This window comes from the organism of the source record quoted next, unplaced genomic scaffold (genome assembly GCF_019419815.1).
Source record: "Pyrus x bretschneideri cultivar Hongxiangsu unplaced genomic scaffold, Pyrus_bretschneideri_v1 Contig18, whole genome shotgun sequence".
Taxonomy (NCBI): domain Eukaryota; kingdom Viridiplantae; phylum Streptophyta; class Magnoliopsida; order Rosales; family Rosaceae; genus Pyrus; species Pyrus x bretschneideri.
The window spans coordinates 2,321,609-2,340,266 of NW_025999479.1; the positions used below are offsets into that span (position 1 = coordinate 2,321,609).

Consider the following 18,658-nt stretch of genomic DNA (forward strand, 5'->3'; position numbering starts at 1 on the left):
CACGTAATACAACAATCTAATGATATTTTATTTTAATTGTAAGAGGGAGGTCTACAATTTAAATTTCGTAAATGGCAAGTTCAATATCACTTTATTCCTTTTGAACTCTTAATGTAAATGTATTTGTTGTATAAATTAACTTGTGAATATTTTTTATATGGAAAAATTTAGTGTGTAGATACTAGATGGATCTCTTGTTTCTTCATTTCATTTCCTTTTTCTCTCTGATTCAGTATTTTGCTTTTTGCATGGCCAGGCCTTTCTTTGTAGAAAAAGCCAATAATACTGGGGCACTAGAGGCCGCTCAGCTGAGCCACGTGTATCTGCGTTGTCACATCCACTCTATAAATACAAGGCATTGGAGCAAGTTCATGGCGCAGTGCAAGCCTTAGGATTCAGATTTCAGAACTATTGCTACACCTTCATCTTCCTCTCCTCTCCAATCTTGTTTGGTTCCCAAGAAAATTCAATTTCCTAGGAAGGAAGAGAAGGAAAAAAAAAAAAACAGAGAAAATGTTCATCGATAGCTTTAAGGTAGAGTCCCCGAACGTGGTGTACACAGAGAACGAGATTCATTCCGTGTACAGCTACGAAACCACTGAGCTTGTGCATGAGAACAGAAATGGAAGGTATCAGTGGATTGTGAAGCCGAAAGCTGTCAAATACGAATTCAAGACTGATATCCATGTCCCCAAACTAGGGTTTGCACCATTTATCCCACATCCTCATTTTTTTCCTTAAAAATTAAAAAAAAAATAATAATAATTAATTTCTGGGTGGTGATTGTTTCTTTCATATATTTTCTGGGTCAGACTTAAATTTTTTTATGTTTTCATTCATTTGATGTGTGTGTTAATTTTGGTATGCAGGGTAATGCTGGTGGGTTGGGGTGGAAACAATGGCTCAACCCTCACCGCTGGTGTGATTGCAAACAGAGAGTGAGTAGTTCTTCAGTTTCTTCATTTTCCTCATGCAATTAAGTAATTAGATCAAATCCAATCTCCAATGTTTACGATTGGTTGTTTGTATTTGATTCTCAGATGTACGAATTTGGTTGCACATGAATTTTTAATTAATTGTAAGATATGGGTTTTGTAATATCTCAGAGGAATATCCTGGGCAACCAAAGACAAGGTGCAACAAGCCAACTACTTCGGCTCACTGACCCAAGCCTCATCCATCCGGGTTGGGTCTTTCAACGGCGAGGAGATTTATGCCCCGTTCAAGAGCCTCCTGCCTATGGTAATTTTTTCTACTTTTAATTTCCTAAATGGGGTTATTTAATTGATTATGTATAATTAATTATAGATTAGCTGTAATTCAAGATTTGGTAATTCAGGTGAAGCCCGATGACATTGTGTTTGGGGGTTGGGACATTAGTGACATGAACTTAGCAGATGCAATGGCAAGGGCAAAGGTCCTTGACATTGATCTGCAAAAGCAACTGAGGCCATACATGGAGCCCATGCTCCCACTCCCTGGAATCTACGACCCCGATTTCATCGCTGCCAACCAAGGTGCTCGTGCCAACAACGTCATCAAGGGCACCAAGAAGGAACAACTCCAACAAGTCATTAAAGACATTAGGTAACGATAATAATGTTTTAAGCAGTTAATTTAATAATGGATTAAGTAGAATTAACTGTGAAGGTGTTTCTTCTTTTAGGCAAAGAAAGTTAATTCGGTGCTAATATAATGCTTGAGTGTGCTAATTTAATTAAACAGGGAGTTCAAGGAGAAGAGCAAGGTGGACAAGGTGGTTGTGCTGTGGACTGCCAACACTGAAAGGTATAGTAATGTGATTGTGGGGCTAAACGACACCGTTGAGAACCTGTTGGGTTCAGTAGACAAGAATGAAGCTGAGATATCTCCTTCCACATTGTATGCCATAGCTTGTGTTCTTGAAAATGTTCCTTTCATCAATGGAAGCCCACAAAACACTTTTGTCCCAGGTACCCTACCCTGTTACTTAGCTACCAAATTAATAACAACCCTTTTCTTTTTCTTTGTTTTTCCTTTTCGTCTTTTCAATATTTTGAAAACATTTTAGTAGTGAAGAGTTTGTAGTGGAAATTTGAATGTGAATATTGGAAAATTGGCAGGACTCATTGATTTGGCAATTAGGAGAAACAGTTTGATCGGTGGGGATGACTTTAAGAGTGGTCAGACCAAGATGAAGTCTGTGTTGGTTGATTTCCTTGTTGGGGCTGGAATCAAGCCAACATCCATAGTGAGCTACAACCATCTTGGGAACAATGACGGCATGAACCTTTCCGCACCGCAAACCTTCCGGTCGAAAGAGATTTCAAAGAGCAATGTTGTGGATGACATGGTGTCCAGCAATGGCATCCTCTACGGGCCAGGCGAGCACCCTGACCATGTTGTGGTGATCAAGTATGTGCCATATGTTGGGGACAGCAAGAGAGCCCTGGATGAGTACACCTCTGAGATTTTCATGGGTGGGAAAAGCACCATTGTGTTGCACAACACCTGTGAGGATTCCCTCTTGGCTGCTCCTATCATCCTCGATTTAGTTCTCCTCGCTGAACTCAGCACCCGTATCCAGCTCAAATCTGAAGCAGACGTATGCTTAATTAACTACCTTGTGACAGTAACTAATATCATTACGAAGTGTGATGTGAAATGTAAATGTGACATTAGTTAATATCGTTATATCGGTGTGTTTGCAGGCCAAGTTCCACTCTTTCCACCCTGTGGCTACAATTCTCAGTTACCTCAGCAAGGCTCCTCTTGTAAGTCAAATATTAGTTATTTTCTTACGGACTTTCTGAGATGAATGATTTTCGGGCTGTCATTGGTATAATCTGTTATACATGTGTAGCTGTGGTGAAATACTAATTTGTGATGGTGTTGGGAGAACAGGTTCCGCCAGGTACACCCGTGGTGAATGCACTGTCAAAGCAGAGGGCAATGCTGGAGAACATACTGAGGGCTTGTGTTGGTCTGGCTCCAGAGAACAACATGATCTTGGAATACAAGTGAAGCGAAGCAAATTGAGAAGTTGAATAATCCAATCCAATCCAATGTAATCCAATCCCAATACCACTCCCCCTCTGTTTCCTTTATTAACCTAATGTTTGCAGCTTGTGTGAGTCGTCAGTCTCTGTGTTAATTTGATCTTTTTTTTTTTTCCTTTTTTTTTGCCTTTTCTGTTTCCAGAAGATCCCAATATGTATGTAATGCAGTTGCTTCTTCCTCATTCAGAAGAAACCAACTCTCTCTTGTAATGGAAATAGATTTTTATAATATTTGTTGGACGTTAGTTGTTATGTGCCTAATTATGCACTCTAAATTACCAAGAATCAAATTATATGCAGTTTACACAGAGATTTCTGAAACCAATTTGGAGGACCATGAACAGGAGGGTTTAAGGAGTTGTTAAATTGTCCACCATTGATTGCCCCAGATGAGTCTTAATTGTCCCCTAAAACACATTTTGGTCCACAAATTTGTTGAATAATTCACAAGGCAAAAGGGAGTGGTATTCCACAAATATGTGGGTCTTTCTCTTTTGCTCTTACTATCTGGTTCCCAAAGTCTTAATTGTCCCCTAAAACACATTTTGGTCCACAAATTTGTTGAATAATTCACAAGGCAAAAGGGAGTAGTATTCCACAAGTATGTGGGTCTTTCTCTTTTGCTCTTGGAGTAGTATTCCACAAATATGTGGGTATTTCTCTTTTACTCTTACTATCTGGTTCTCAAAGTCTTAATTGTCCCCTAAAACACATTTTGGTCCACAAATTTGTTGAATAATTCACAGGCAAAAGGGAGTAGTTTTCCACAAATATGTGGGTCTTTCTCTTTTGCTCTTACTATCTGGTTCCCAAAGTCTTAATTGTCCCCTAAAACACATTTTGATCCACAAATTTGTTGAATAATTCACAGGCAAAAGGGAGTAGATATGTGGGTCTTTCTCTTTTGCTCTTACTATCTGGTTCCCAAAGTCTTAATTGTCCTCTAAAACACATTTTGGTCCACAAATTTGTTGAATAATTCACAAGGCAAAAGGGAGTAGTTTTCCACAAGGCAAAAGGGAGTAGTATTCCACAAATATGTGGGTCTTTCTCTTTTCCTCGTACTATCTGGTTCCCAAAATCTTAATTGTCCCCTTAAACACATTTTGGTCCACAACTTTGTTGAATAATTCACAAGGCAAAAGGGAGTAGTATTCCACAAATATGTGGGTCTTTCTCTTTTGCTCTTACTATCTGGTTCCCAAAGAAAGGGATTTGGATCCCATCAGGATCATCTTTGTGAAGATTCTAAGGATTCTCACATCCTACTCGTTTACCATACATCGTGCAGTCATAAATCATTATAAATTTTTTATTTAAAACTAAACACAAACAGTATCTAACAAAAACTGGTCATACGATGTACGATAAACGGATAGGATGTGAGAATCCTTAGGATCTTACATTCGATCCAAATCCAATAAAAAAAAATAAAAAATAAAATCTATTTCTATATTGTTCATCTCAAAAGTCTATTTTGTTAGACATTCCATGTGGTTAATGGTGTTTGATGCCTAAACTAAACCAAACCAAAGGGCCATCATTGAATGCCCTCCAATCCATTCAATCCATTTCAAATTTCAATTGGAGGAAGGCAGAATTTGGTTTTGGTTGTATTTTAGGAAAATGTTTGATGCTTGATACCCCAACTATATATTTCTCATGATTGTTTTTCTCAACTTTTATGTGAAGTTGCCAGCATATCTTTTAGGGCCATAAGTTTGCTGATTCGTCCCATTCAGTTTAGTTTTACGATTTAGATGTATTTTTCTTGTAATTGTAAGTGAGAAACTCTTAGTTTAAATATCATAAATGGTGAGCTCTATATTCATTTATTAGGACAGGCTTATCATGTAACTTGTTCAAATCCCTCACCTTATAGTATAAATATTGTATAAATTTTATTTTTTTAAATATTACAAGGGTTCTTAACTCAAGTTTAGGCTTGCAATGCAATGCGTTACGCATATATGCATATTTGTTAGGTATTTTACTTTTAGGGTAACTTTTATATTATTTTAGTATATGCTAATCACGGTTCTTTTTTTTTTTTTTTTTTTTTTTCTTTCTTTTCAAGGGTTTAATGGTAATGTATGTATGTGTCTGGGCCTGAAATCTTGAGTTTGGGTCAAGAAAGAATTAGCGCAGAAAGAAGGCTGAAAGTCTCAGCCCAATGGTGAAATACATAGCCCAGTAGTGAGTTGCTATTAGCTCGGTCAAGTCCTAAACAAACTAGGATTTTGAGGATTAGGTTGAGTTTTCATAAGATATATATTAGATCGTTATCAAAACTCGTCTAGATGCAATAAGAATGGGTCTCATAAGAGGATTAGAGTCAAAATCCTAGTTCAAGTCAAAGAAAGCTACACTCGGTGGTGACAGAGTTTTGGTGGAAGGAGGATTTGCAAAAGATAATTCCAAGTGCATTTGGATGATATGCCAAGGAGTTGTAGTACGATTAGATTTGTACAACTCGGCAGACGTGGTCATCAAAGAATCTGCTCCTATACAAGAGGGTTGGCAATGTAAAGAAGACCTTTAACTTAACACACAAATCATATGCTTTATGTGAAATCTTTCACACCCTTTGTGAAAACTAATTGCAAGCACAAATTCCAATTGAATAGACGGGTTTGGGTTGGCAGCCAACGGACGATGATTGAGATAGACAGGGTTTTCCATAAGCAACCAGGGAAGGTGACCGACGGGATAGACAGGGTGGGAGTTGTAGAGTCAGTTTGCCTTACGAGTCTCAACTGACTGGATAGACGGGGATTCTCCCAAGTTTGTGGCTGACTATTTATCTCAAGTCTTACCAACGAAGAGTCTTGGATTCTTTTGTAAAAAAAGGTCACTTCATCAACCTTTTCGACAAAGTGAGGTCTTCTCTGGCGCACCATATTTCATGATGAATTGGTCTCTTCAACCCAAATGACAACGTGATTACAATCTAAAGCAAAAAGTTCTTGTTATCCGTGAATAAACAACTCCAAAAACAATGGAACCAATGTACCACCAAATAATTCAAGTGAAAGGCATAAAGTTTTAGTGGGTGTTATTTGGTGGGGAAGGGCTTATTGTAAGGCCCACAATAACAAATATTGGACCTACCAACATAGATAGCACTAGCAGTAGCAGCACCAAGATTCTTTAGGCCCCATCGCCGACCCAAGCATTTAAAACCTATCATTTGTGAGGCTAAAACTGAACAGCCCAAACCCCAGTTGCCTGGGCCTCGATGGGAATACACAATAATATTTATCACAAAGTTGACTCGGTTTTTGGCCACAGAAGTTCACACTTCTTTAAAATATAGATAGAATAAGGCCGAAGTTGAGTGGCATATGCCTGTCATATTTCCTCAGACGGTAGTGCTACATTCGGAAATTTTCCTTCGCACATTTTTTTATTTATGAGTAAGCAGATGAGATTTAACTAAATGAGCAACCTTGCTTTTCGTGTTTTGATGTGCAGGAGAGGATCACTCGTGCTACATTTAGTAATTGCTTTCGGTTGGGCTGGGGTGATGGTCCGAGTCTACCATCAATATTTTACTATAATCCTCCGATTCGAAATTTCAATGTCCTAGTGATTTTTATTCCTATTGGCTATTGCTAATGCAAAGTTCAAATTATGAAAAGGCGATGCCCACTTAAATATTTTTTTACAAGTGGGGTGGACTGTGCTTGTAGATGTCGTTTTTCTCTTCAATCTAATGCGTTTTATGTTTAATTTCTCTTTCTTTTTTAGTGTAGCTTAGAATGGTAATATATAGATGACACTTATTTTGCAGGACCCACTTCATAATTTATTTCAATGGACCATTTGGACTAATGATAGTCATTTTAGTGTTTCTTGAGGAGCTGTACTTGTCCACCTTCTTCACTAAAAATGAATGTTTTAGTTGTTTTGGATTGGTCTAATTTTTTATAAGGATGATCTATGAATGATTCATTGAAAAATAGATAGTTTGCGCCTTTGAAAAAAGTTGCGAAGTGAGCCATACAAAATGAGTGTCAAAATGTGTGTCAAAAAATGGGTGTCTCTGGATCCCAACCTTGTATATATCTAAACTACCTATTAACAAAATCCTTAATATCAACAAAAAGATGGTGAAAATATCAAATTAACTATGTCAACAAAACAAAAAAAAACAAAAAAGTAACCAAAATAAAAGTTATTGGCAATATTTGTTCAAAAACAACAGTTATGGGCAATAAAATAAATTAAAGACAATAAATTTTTACTGTATTTTTTTTTTCAAAGCCTCACAGCTAGCATACCATATAAGTTGCCTCCACTCTCTCTTCCACGTTTTTATCCCAAATAAAATAAAGTTTTAGTGATGAAATAGTTATCCAGAAATAATCGCTAAAGATATGAACAACCTCTTTAGCGACGAAAAATTGTTTGAAGATCGTCACCAAAAAGGTTTAGTGACCACTTTATATTTTCTCTCTTTGTAAATTTTATTTTCCAAATTTTAATAAGCACATGCTTAGCATGTGTACAATTGCTAGTGTATATATAGTTAAACCTCTATAAAGTCATCAAGTTGGGAGTATAAGTGTGTGTGTGTGTGTGTGTGTATACACACAATAAAACCTCTATAAAGTCATCACACAATAAAACCTCTATAAAGTCATCACACAATAAAACCTTTATAAAGTCATCAAGTTGGGAGTATAAGTGTGTGTGTGTGTGTGTATACACAATAAAACCACTATAAAGTCATCAAGTTGGGACAACCCAATTTTATATTCTTAGGAAGGTTATTACTTAGGAGTGTGATATCTACACACCTCATTTTACTTTTCACACACCTTTTTAATTTTCGGCCATCAAATTAGATGAATTGAAGAAGATCAACGGACAAAAATTATCAAGGGGTGTGTGAGAAGTAAAATAGAGTGTGTGGATAGCACACCCCATTACTTAATAAGAGGTGTAGTTTAAAAAATATTATTTTTTCTAAATAGGAGTCTTTGGGAGCTAAGTATTTTATTTCTTGCACATACGTACTTTCTTTACTTGTGTTCCAAGGGGTTGTTCCTTGATTCCCAAGGTCCCATTGTGTATATAAAGGGTATTGAATACCTTTCCTTTTTTCTTTATCAAATCAACCATGACACCCAAGGTCTATGAAAGATCAGTTTTAGAAAATATTTGTGTTGAGTTGTGCAAAAAGAAAGCATCAAACATAAATTGGAAGGAAAAAATTAGAACTATATGGAGGTGTGTTTCCTTAATATGAGATCAAGAAAAATTATAACTAATTACAATGTGGAGTTTATTCCTATACATAATTGGTTCCAAGTTGTGACTAAAATGTTTTATGACTTCAAGGAGATTATTCCTTTATATAGTATTACTTTAGAGAGGCTTTACTTATATATATATTTACAAAAAGAAAACAATAAGGGGTTTGTTGCTTTGTTTGTTAAGAACATTTTTTCTTACACTCGAGGTTATGAGTGTGAGTCCCTTTTCCCTCAATATCGCCAATTAATAAAACTAAAATGAAGAGTTGATATAGAAGGATTTTGATATATCAATATTTCAACATGCTGAGTCCCTTTTTGACATCCATTTAGTGAAATTCCAAAGTTTTAATGTAGTTGACAACCGGGGCGGCTCGGTTAACTTTTTATGGTGTTGACTTTTTACGAAATTACCCTAGACCTTTCTAAGCATATGTTGACGCCCTGATTCCAAATCCGCACTCCAGTTTCCCAAATTTAATTGTGTTAGTTGAGTTTTACTAATGGGTCCCAATATTATGCTTAGGTGCGATTACTATCGGAGACTTTGGCTTTCCTAGCTTGAACGGTTGTGACATCGCAAGTAACTGTGAGTGGGTCTTTGCTTTTAAATATTATACATTTATTTAGTTTCCATTTATATATTTATTAAAGAATTTTCTACATTACACCTAGATTAGACTAATGCTTTTAGAAATTAGCGTATTGACGAAACCTAGGACAATATGCTAAATCCTGCGAGATGCACAGGTAGGCGAACTATTATGGGATTTTATTTATGACCATGATTAATATTTTATTGATTAGTATTATGTTGGTGTGAATCACTAATTTACCGTTCCATGATTGTATTTATGTTATTTGCTCATCGTATGCTACATTGGTGTCAGTACTTGCCTAGAAGAAAGGCCAGGCTTCATGTGTATGTTCACATCATACCGTATGCTCACTTTGGATCCATTGTAGGTGCCAGTCATGTCCTAGATTGCTATAAGCAATTAGAACTCGTATGTGACGTATATAACGCCAGTCTTCACGTGATTGTAGTACTAAAGCGTAAATCTAGTCCTGTTCATGTCAGAACATCTCTGCATGAACTCGTGTGTCGGCATATGTCAAAGAGCACCCGATATTACATGTTCGTTTATTGTGAGATGTGGTGACTACCGGTTGTCATATGTTTTATAGGTGAAATATTATGATTTTTCGTATTTCTAATATATTGTCGTTCACAATAAGTATTTACATACTTTATGTAGTATATATATATTTGGAAACTATACTTGTTTTACGGCGATGGGTTATTAAGTTTTGAAAGGGTTTTACAAAACTTTATTTTTAAGCCCACTCACCATTGTTTTTCGCCCCTCTAGGTTTTAGTAGCAGAGCTTTCGTATCGACGAGGATTCTTGGTAAATGTTGGTATAGGAGTGTACCTTCAATAATATAATTCTTATCCTACCTTTACTGTACTGTACTTATGATCTGATATCACGTGTGAATTGCGTTCACTCCTGCTCACATGCACACTCTTACATTTAGGCACTTGTAGCTTTAAATTTACTCACACTTTCCACCTCACCACACTTTCCACCTCACCACACTTTATGACTTCGTCACCTTCCGGGTATCGACCAACATAGCTCGATTTAGAGTTCAAGTGGACATTCCGGGTTGGGGTGTGTCAAATATACTTACATGGGTAGAAGAATATATTGATATCAAACTCACTAATATAGGGATTATGCTAACATTTATAATTCTTTTTCTAGGGGGTTGCAGGTTAATATTTATTTAAATATTTATTTTTCTTGTGTTACTAAATACTATAATCTGATGATATTCTTCTCACTTGTACAGTGTTTAAATTAGCCAAATATTTATTTGTCTTATAAAAGGATGATAAACTCTAAGTTGTTCATAGACTTGAATGAAACCAAATTTCACATCATGAACAAACAAGATTTGAATATCTTTAATGCCCAAGTGTACCAATGATCCATCGTGCGACACCAAGATATCAATGACGTACGTCATAATTAATTTGAACTAAACACAGAATGTGGAAAGAGATGACACACTCATGCAAGGTTCAACTTGATCACTAATTTAACTGATTTAAATTCTGGCAGCATAAGATACCAATTGGTATGAAATAGAACATTTCACTAAGTATGACCAACGTAATATAGAAAAACATATTTGAATTTGGTAGTGTGATATGGCGGCTCTTGTTATAACAAATTGAAGCTTTATTATAAAACTAATTGGCAATATAAAGAGTAGCCGAACTCCTTATAAGTCAATGCAAGGTCCATTCTCCTATCAATGTGGATTTCATTCTCAACATGCCCTCTCACGTGCCGAAATTCAAGCTTAACACATGGACAACACAAACATGGTAATGCATAGCACATGTGGCCGTTGGGTATTACATGTGGACAACTTGCTTTGATACCATTACACAAGTTGAGGTTCAACCACAAAACCAATTAGCAATAAGAAACTCAACTCCATCAAACCCATGCAAAATCTATTCTCCCGTTAATGTGAAATTCATTATCAATACTTGTCACTCCATTAAAGCTAAATGTTGTTAGGTTGGAGTCATGTCTTGGAATCGGTGTCACAGATTTTAGGCGTGACAATTACCCACTTGAAATGGCTGGTTACATATTAATTGAATTTTAGTGGGTAATATAATATACAACAAAGATTGTTGTGGGGATATTACGAACAAATTTACTCTTAAAATCCAAGAAGGTGAGTCAAAAATACGAGGAAATCAAAGTTTAAAAATTAACTAGTGGAATGGCTTTCTAATCCTCAGCAGGAAGCATGGGAATGGATTGACACCTAAAACCCCCAGCATTGGCACTTGATCACTGGCTATTACTATAATATATGGTTTTGAAAGCAAGAAGAACAATGACCTCCCAATTCCCATTTGCCTATGCTTTTTACTATCAAATTTATATATATATGCTTGGAACTCACGATATATTATATTACAGTTGAATAAGAATTTATTTGCATTATTGGACAAGCGTCGGCCAATTGAGGGCTCTTTACTCCTCCTATAGAAAAATCACATTATATCTTCCTATTTTTTATGTTGAAGATTTGGTTGCAATTTAAAATTCACATGCCAAGCCGGAAGAAAAAAAAATTGGGCTAATTGTTTATAAGCCCCTAGAATCAATAGTGACCTATTAGAGAGAATTGAGATATTAAAATTATGAGTCGGTTCGTTTACACTCCACAGTTCAATAAAATCATGATCATTTACTGTTCAATCTTAAATCAACAGTAAAAAAAGTATAACAAAAAATTAAATAACCACTTATTATTAAATTAAAATTGAACGATAAGTGATCACAATTTTTTTACCGTGAGGTCTAGGAGAACAGGTCTGGTCTGCTAAAATGATTGTTGAGTTCCATTGATTTAATTATTGAAAAGTTGGAAGTTCTAGAGAAATTGAATGAGTCCATGGATTGGAGCATAATAAATTGATTTTGAGAGGAGTATATAATGTATTCTCCTTTGTTTTTATGTGGAAACTACAAATATTTGTTTAAAATAATAATGGCGATGTCAAATCGATATATATATATATATATATATATATATGAATAATTTATGTTGATGATGAAAGGTTTTCCATTAGAGAAGGATCCCCAACTAGACCCTATTATTATTTAATTGATTTTAAGTGTTATTATTAGTCCTAACTTCTAGATTATGCTGTCTTCCATTGTGATGATTTCTTCTTTTGGAATTGGAAGCAAGGAATAATTAATGTCTTGTGTTCAAATTCAGAGGAAAAGTAAGATAGGATGTTATTTCTTTCATACAGTATGACATAGCTGCAATTGAGATTATACTTTATAATAGTTTCTTTTGGATACAACTTTGTGTTTTGTTTGTTATCATACCTAACCTAATTCTGTTGGTAAAGTGTTAACTTTTTCTCTTTTCTGCTATCTTCAAAAGAATAAATCGTTTGACACAGATTAATTCAGAGCATTTCATATCAATAACACAATTACATCTGAAAAAATAAACACATATTTTTGTATTATTAACATTGAACGTCACGTGACAGTGTAAAACGTGGTATGCAAGTCGTCCATATCCACCCTACCAAAATAAATTTGAGCCCTATTTGTTTTTTATAGAAAGGGAAGTTGATCCAACCAAAATTAATTATGATTTTAGTAATTGAAGTCCTCCATTTACACATATTCTTATTTCATTCTCAAATTTCATTTTCTATTTTCAACTTTTATTTTAGCCAATATAATTCTCCAAAACTTTTATAAATAATCAATTGTTGCAATTATATTTAGAATAGGAGTGTGATTGTGTAAATCCTAGTGTATCTAGGATATCTTTGAATATTCTCTTTAGTAGTTAGTATCCTATTAGAGTTGTAATCCTAAAAGGGTAAGGATTTAACCTATCCTACTACTATAAATAAGGGCACAAGGGGGTGATACAACACACACCTCACAATTAAATCTCTCTCTTCTCTCTCTTGTCGCCGGCCTCTCTCCCTCTCTAGTCCTAAATACAGTTCAGTCAAATAGGCCTACGACATGTTATTAGCATGCTCTTGCCAGAAGCTAAGGAACTGAAGGATCGTAGGAGGAGGTTTTCTTCTACAACATTCAAAGGGTTTTATTTGTTTTCTGCCAATCAGGTATGCTTAAAATAAAGTAAGATATTTGAAATGTCCACGAAGCATGAAAACATTCTCCATGATGCATGAACCCCCTATATTTATAATTTCCTTCCGATATATATTGTATATGTTTCATATATTTGTCAATATATATATGTTTCATGCATTGCGCAATTATTTTGCTACGTGAAATTTGTGAGTCAAAGCTTCTATAATAATTTAATACTGCACGGCTGCGGCTCGTCGCCGTACCGCTGCTGGCACCACCGTACTGGCCCGCAGCCTAACCGCGTCGGGCACGTCCCAGGATGACATTGTTTTGACGTTTGATCCATCGTAGCAGCCCTTTGGGCTTGTGATGTGATATATTCTAACACACAAATTAAACCCTATAATTGTAGTATGTGTAAGTAGGGATCGTTCTAGGCTGAGGATTAGAAGGAATGCTAATCCACTCAAATTAAACTCTAAAACACTAAACAAGACTCAAAAACAGAAAACTAGACTCTAATAACTCAAAATAAGCTAAATTGACTCAAAACACACAAACTAAGTTAAATTGACTCAAAACAGGACCTAAGGAGTAATTTGGACGAATTTTAACCTATGTTGACTCAAAACACTAAAAGAAACAAATTAAAATAGATTCTAACTAATTTGACACAACAAAGTAAAGGGGGATTGGATTTTGGATGAAATTAAGGTAAAAACAAGCAGATTGTAAACTTAAACTAAGTTGCAATTGTAAACTTAAACTAAGTTGCACGAAATTGGGGTGAATTGATGGGTGATAGGCTAGCTAGAGGGTCATTCTGCACACATGATACACTTGCATACAAATTGATTTCCAGTTGCTTTTCCAATAAACCATGAACCTCAACGCCCCAGATTAACCGTGAACAGCACTAATTAACCCTCATATTTTCCTTTAGTCATTGAATTGGATGGGATACGCATTGGCAACCAAATTATTCTTCAATAGTTCACTACATGAACAACATAATAGAGATACAATCACAGATCATTAAGCTTCGTGAAAATCATAAGTATTGACAAGACATTCGTAACTATGAACAGCATGATACTTCTACCAGGAATTTACTTAACATGATCGTGACTAGCAACCTCCACTACTTATGAATATAAGTTCATAACGATTAGGTGAAACTCCCTTATATTCTAGCATCAAATTCATGCATGCAAACTAAGTAGGCCTCCTTAATCAACATATAAGAATAAGTTCTTAATCAAACAATTAAGTAAATTGTATTCACGATTTATGAAATCACAACTGGAAGTAATCAATTCATATTACAAATAAAATCATGGTTTCAAAGTCTCCTCTAACTAAAACGAGTTTAGCTCCTCATGTTCACAATTAAACAAAGATAATTAAATTTAAACATTGAAAACAAAGATAGAATACACCTAGAAACACTCCAACAATCCAACGTCTTGAATGGCAAGCACGGATCTAGGTGGCTCCTCCTTCCTTCCTTGCTGCGGCACAATAAGGATTTTCTGAATTTAGGCTCTTGAGGTGTAGTGGATGGTGTGGTGATCTAATGGTAGAGGGTGGCAATGAATGAGTGCTATAACATCATATATTTATAGGGTGAAGGGAAAGCATGAAATTGGGCTGAAAAGGAGAGGAATAAGGACTCCAAATCACCAAAGAACAAGGACACTTTCATTCAGATTCCAGGGAGGACAAGGAATGGTCTTTGCGGTAGATTCTAGAGCTTCTAGAAGGGTTACATGTGACATAAACTTAGGGCATGAAAATAGGGCTTCTAGAACCTGATATTTAGGTGATTTAATGTGTACAGGAGTCCTCTTTGTAGCTGGAATTAAGGTAGGAAAAGATTAGGATAAGATAAGATAAGATATGGTTGGATAAGGTTTGGATAAGATAAGGTAATTTGGATAATGTTTCCTTCTTCATGGCTGATTCCTTATCCTCTTTAATTCTTCCAGATGTTAAGCACATTCCTAGCCTCTTCTGATATTCAATTTCATCCATCCACCTTGCTCCATGCATATGCAATCCATTCCAACCCAAAACTGCTCCAAATAGCTCCAAATTGCACTTTCTTGCCAACTTTATCATTTAAACCTACAAAGTCGCATAAATATGCTCATATCAGCTTGCTGCGAGCAAAGACAACCTTGCCTCCTTGGCTTGGGATTGGTTTTGTAATACCCTAAAAATTTAAATATATGAATTTTATATTCATAATTGTGAATATGTGAAGAAAATCGAAATTAAATCGATGTACGGTCCCGAAGATAGAATTGGGAAAATCGTAAAGTTTTGTTACGGGAATTATTATAATGTATGTACTTGTGGTATTGAGAGTTTATATTATTTTTCGGGAATTTATATTAATTTATTTAAGTTCAGTTTTAAATTAAAGTGCTTACGAGGTTTAAAGTTTGGAAATTAACTATTTAAATCCGTAGACCTTTTTAGGTCACAATTTATATTTTGAATAGGGCTTGAACTCACGAACACATAGGCACAAACCGTTCGTGAAACGGAGTTCTAACAAAAGAGTTATTAATGTATAAAATTGGGGCTATTTTGGTAATTTTATTTCCATTTAGAAGGCTCCAGAAATCTGGAGCCATGAATTGTGCCACGTGTGTGGCTGTGATTGAAGAGAAAAAAATAAAAGATTGATGGTTGTGATTAAAAGAAAAGAATAGAAAGGAGGAAAAGGAGGAAGGAATTGAAGAGAGGGGGACCAATGGGGAGAGAGAACGGGGAGGAGAAAGGAGAGAAAAAAATAAACGGAGGATGGGGATCGGGTCTTGGTGACCCGACCCGATCGGCGCTGTACATATTTCCGACGGGTTTTCACCCTTTTTTCCTATGAATTACATCAAACAACCACTTGGAAACCCATCCACGACCTTCCCTTTTCCTATTACATCCTGAAAATATAGGGATGTGGACTTTAAATCGGGAGAAACCGCACGGTGGGGTGCGGCAGGTGTGTGTTCGAATCAACTAAATTTGAAGTAAGCTACATCTATCTCCACCACCATTAGACTCCCCTTGAGGTCTGGAAAAAAGCCCAAACAATGGTAGGGCCGGTGAAGCATCGGAGGTGACGTTCTGGGGCTACCCATTTATAGGGTTTCTGGCGGGTTCGAGGCAAATTGGAGCCTTTCCAGGCCAAATTGGAATTGGCCACAGGTATAAAGTTTGCTCTACTATTTGAGATCTTCATTTCACTAATTTTTGAGAATTTTTAGAAATAGTTGAATTTTTCGGCGAGCCGAGGCTTTCGACCGCCACCTGCGGTGGTGGGTGCTGTGGCGCACGGCCAGGGAGCCGACATTGTGTTTTTATGCAAATTTCATTATTCTAATTATTATTTTGAGACCTAACTGCTGTGGTTTGAATATTAATACGATTGTGGTATATGTTGGATTAAATAAATATATTTGGATTTGGTTTGAATTTTTGGAAATGTGAACAACGAATGGCTTGATCCCTATTTAGGGTACGTAGGCAGTCTAACGAGACGTTAGATGCAGCCATACAATAAGTGAGATTAAATAAATGAGACAAAGCTTTGATTGAGAAATTGAACTAAGTAAGGAGTTTGGAATTTTATTATAAAAGGAAATCTTATGTTTTGTATATATAAATTCTAGTTATAAATTGTGTGAACATTTAATAAATTAGGCAGGAAATTCTGTAATTATGGTAATTGGACAGTTGAGATTGATCTCTTGTTGGGAATTAGAGTGAATATGAAGGTATTGGTGTTAAAGTAAAAATATAAATGTATGTTTTGCTAAGTAAGTTTGGTGGATACTTATGTGAGTAGTTAGGATTTTTTTTTAAAAAAAGATAAAGTGTACTGGTAATAAATCAAATAGGAGAATTGAATTAGGCCTATCTTTGGAACTATTTCCCGAAAATAAATATTTCGAGGCTGGGGCGTTACAAGTTTGGAATGGGTATGCAGCCCTAGCCCACTTACTAGCATGGTCTGTGGTCGCTTGCAAGAAGCCCGTGTTGCTTGTTGGGCTTCGCCATCCCTTGGCCCAATTGCCCACAGGTTTTTTTGTTGGGCTTAACGGGCCCCAACCCGAAACCCAGCCTCGGCTGGGCTTCCTTGCACCAACCCGTACGCCAGCCCTAGCCTGGGCTTGCCTTTTACCTCAGTTTTAGGCCCAAACTAGTAGCACCTACTGCTGGGCCTACCTAGATGACACGGCCCGAGGCCTGCAACCTTTCTCGTGGCCCAATAGCCTGTAGCCATGCTACTGGGCTCATCCCCACATCGCAATCAGCACACTTTTGGCTGGGCCGCATTATTTTTTCAACCCCATGCCAATTTTTGGCCTCCCCGCGTTATAAATCACACCCAAATAATTTTTTTTAGGGTACTTTAATTATCACTTGGTTTATCACCAACCGAAGCTAATGTGACCCGTTTGTCATTATTTTGCTTCCATGATCGATCGCCTTTGGTCCCGATTTATTGAATTAATTAAAAGTGACCTGCAATCTATTAATTTGATAATTAATCCAAAATTATTGACTCGATGATCACTTTTGGATGGACATTAACGATTCAATAATTTATTCCTCTACTTTGAACCGTTGACATCCTTTCATAGTCTTAAATCTCTCACACTTGATTTCCTGAAGCAACTTAAATCCACTACACTTAAATCAGCATATTGCATTCTGTGTTCTTGCAGGAACCTCTCCTTTATGAACTAATCATTCATAAAACTAAATTAAACCTGTAGTTTCATATTTAGTGCCTTTGAAACTTGAAGTTTTCATTCAAAACTTACCACATGAAACATGTAGCCTTCATGCTTAAATTAAACCAATACATGTCTATAGAACCCCAATGTTCTATGATGTATGTTTATGGATTACCATATGACTAACCACGTTTTGTTGTACCGTCTGTTTTAGGGACATGTCGAACTTGAACAAACTTGATTTCGCTGCTCTGGAAGAAACTACTTGAAGTAGGTTCAATACGTGAAGCTTCATCTTACTGCAAAGGGTATTAGAGCCACCATTGAGGCATTTACAGACGCCAACCCCATTGATGAAGTTCAAAAAGCTACTGCAATGATCTTCATTCAAAGACACATCCATGATGCACTGTAGAATGAGTACCTCGCTTAGGAGGACCCACTCACCATCTGGCGGACCGGTTCAATCATCAGAAAGACATTTACGTGTCTGAAGTAAGACATGAATGGCAACATTTACGCTTCTAAGACGTTAAGTTCATGAATGAATACAACTTTGAAGTTTGTAAAATCCGATCACTGCTTGAGTTCTGTAAAGTGGACTTAACAGAAGCAGATCTCTTGGAGAAGACCTATTCGACCTTCCATGCCACCAATATTGTCCCACAACAACAGTATAGGGCGCATAAGTTCACCAAATTTTTGGATTTGATATCTGTTTTACTTCTCACTGAAAAGTAGAACCAACTTTTGATGAAAAATCATCAAGATTGACCCATTGGCTCGAACGTTGCACCTGAAACGCATGCGACCAATTCTAGCAGCCACAAACGACGAAAACATCATCGTGGCCGTGGTAATGGGTGGCAAGCCTAACCACGGGATCAAGGTCAACAGAGCCAAGGCCCACCCAAGGGAGAAAATTTGACCTAGAA

The 18,658-nt window shown here is 36.3% G+C and overlaps 1 protein-coding gene across 1 annotated transcript; it reads left to right on the forward strand.

Annotated features, from left to right (window-relative positions):
* The first annotated feature begins 364 nt into the window (after positions 1 to 364).
* On the forward strand, positions 365 to 3,283 carry LOC103934352 (inositol-3-phosphate synthase-like). Its single transcript, XM_009344101.3, has 8 exons — positions 365 to 701; positions 870 to 938; positions 1,107 to 1,242; positions 1,340 to 1,587; positions 1,726 to 1,952; positions 2,103 to 2,584; positions 2,691 to 2,753; positions 2,884 to 3,283. Exons 1-8 carry the CDS (start codon positions 514 to 516, stop codon positions 3,001 to 3,003), a joined length of 1,533 nt encoding a protein of 510 aa, XP_009342376.1. The 5' UTR covers positions 365 to 513; the 3' UTR covers positions 3,004 to 3,283.
* The last annotated feature ends 15,375 nt before the right edge of the window (positions 3,284 to 18,658 follow it).

Excerpts from the sequence above, each read along its gene's own strand:
- LOC103934352 (XM_009344101.3), top strand. The coding sequence starts at position 514 with ATGTTCATCGATAGCTTTAAGGTAGAGTCCCCGAACGTGGTGTACACA. Across the intron at positions 1,588-1,725 it reads CAAGTCATTAAAGACATTAG|GGAGTTCAAGGAGAAGAGCA; the intron begins GTAACGATAATA and ends TTAATTAAACAG. Across the intron at positions 1,953-2,102 it reads ACAAAACACTTTTGTCCCAG|GACTCATTGATTTGGCAATT; the intron begins GTACCCTACCCT and ends GAAAATTGGCAG.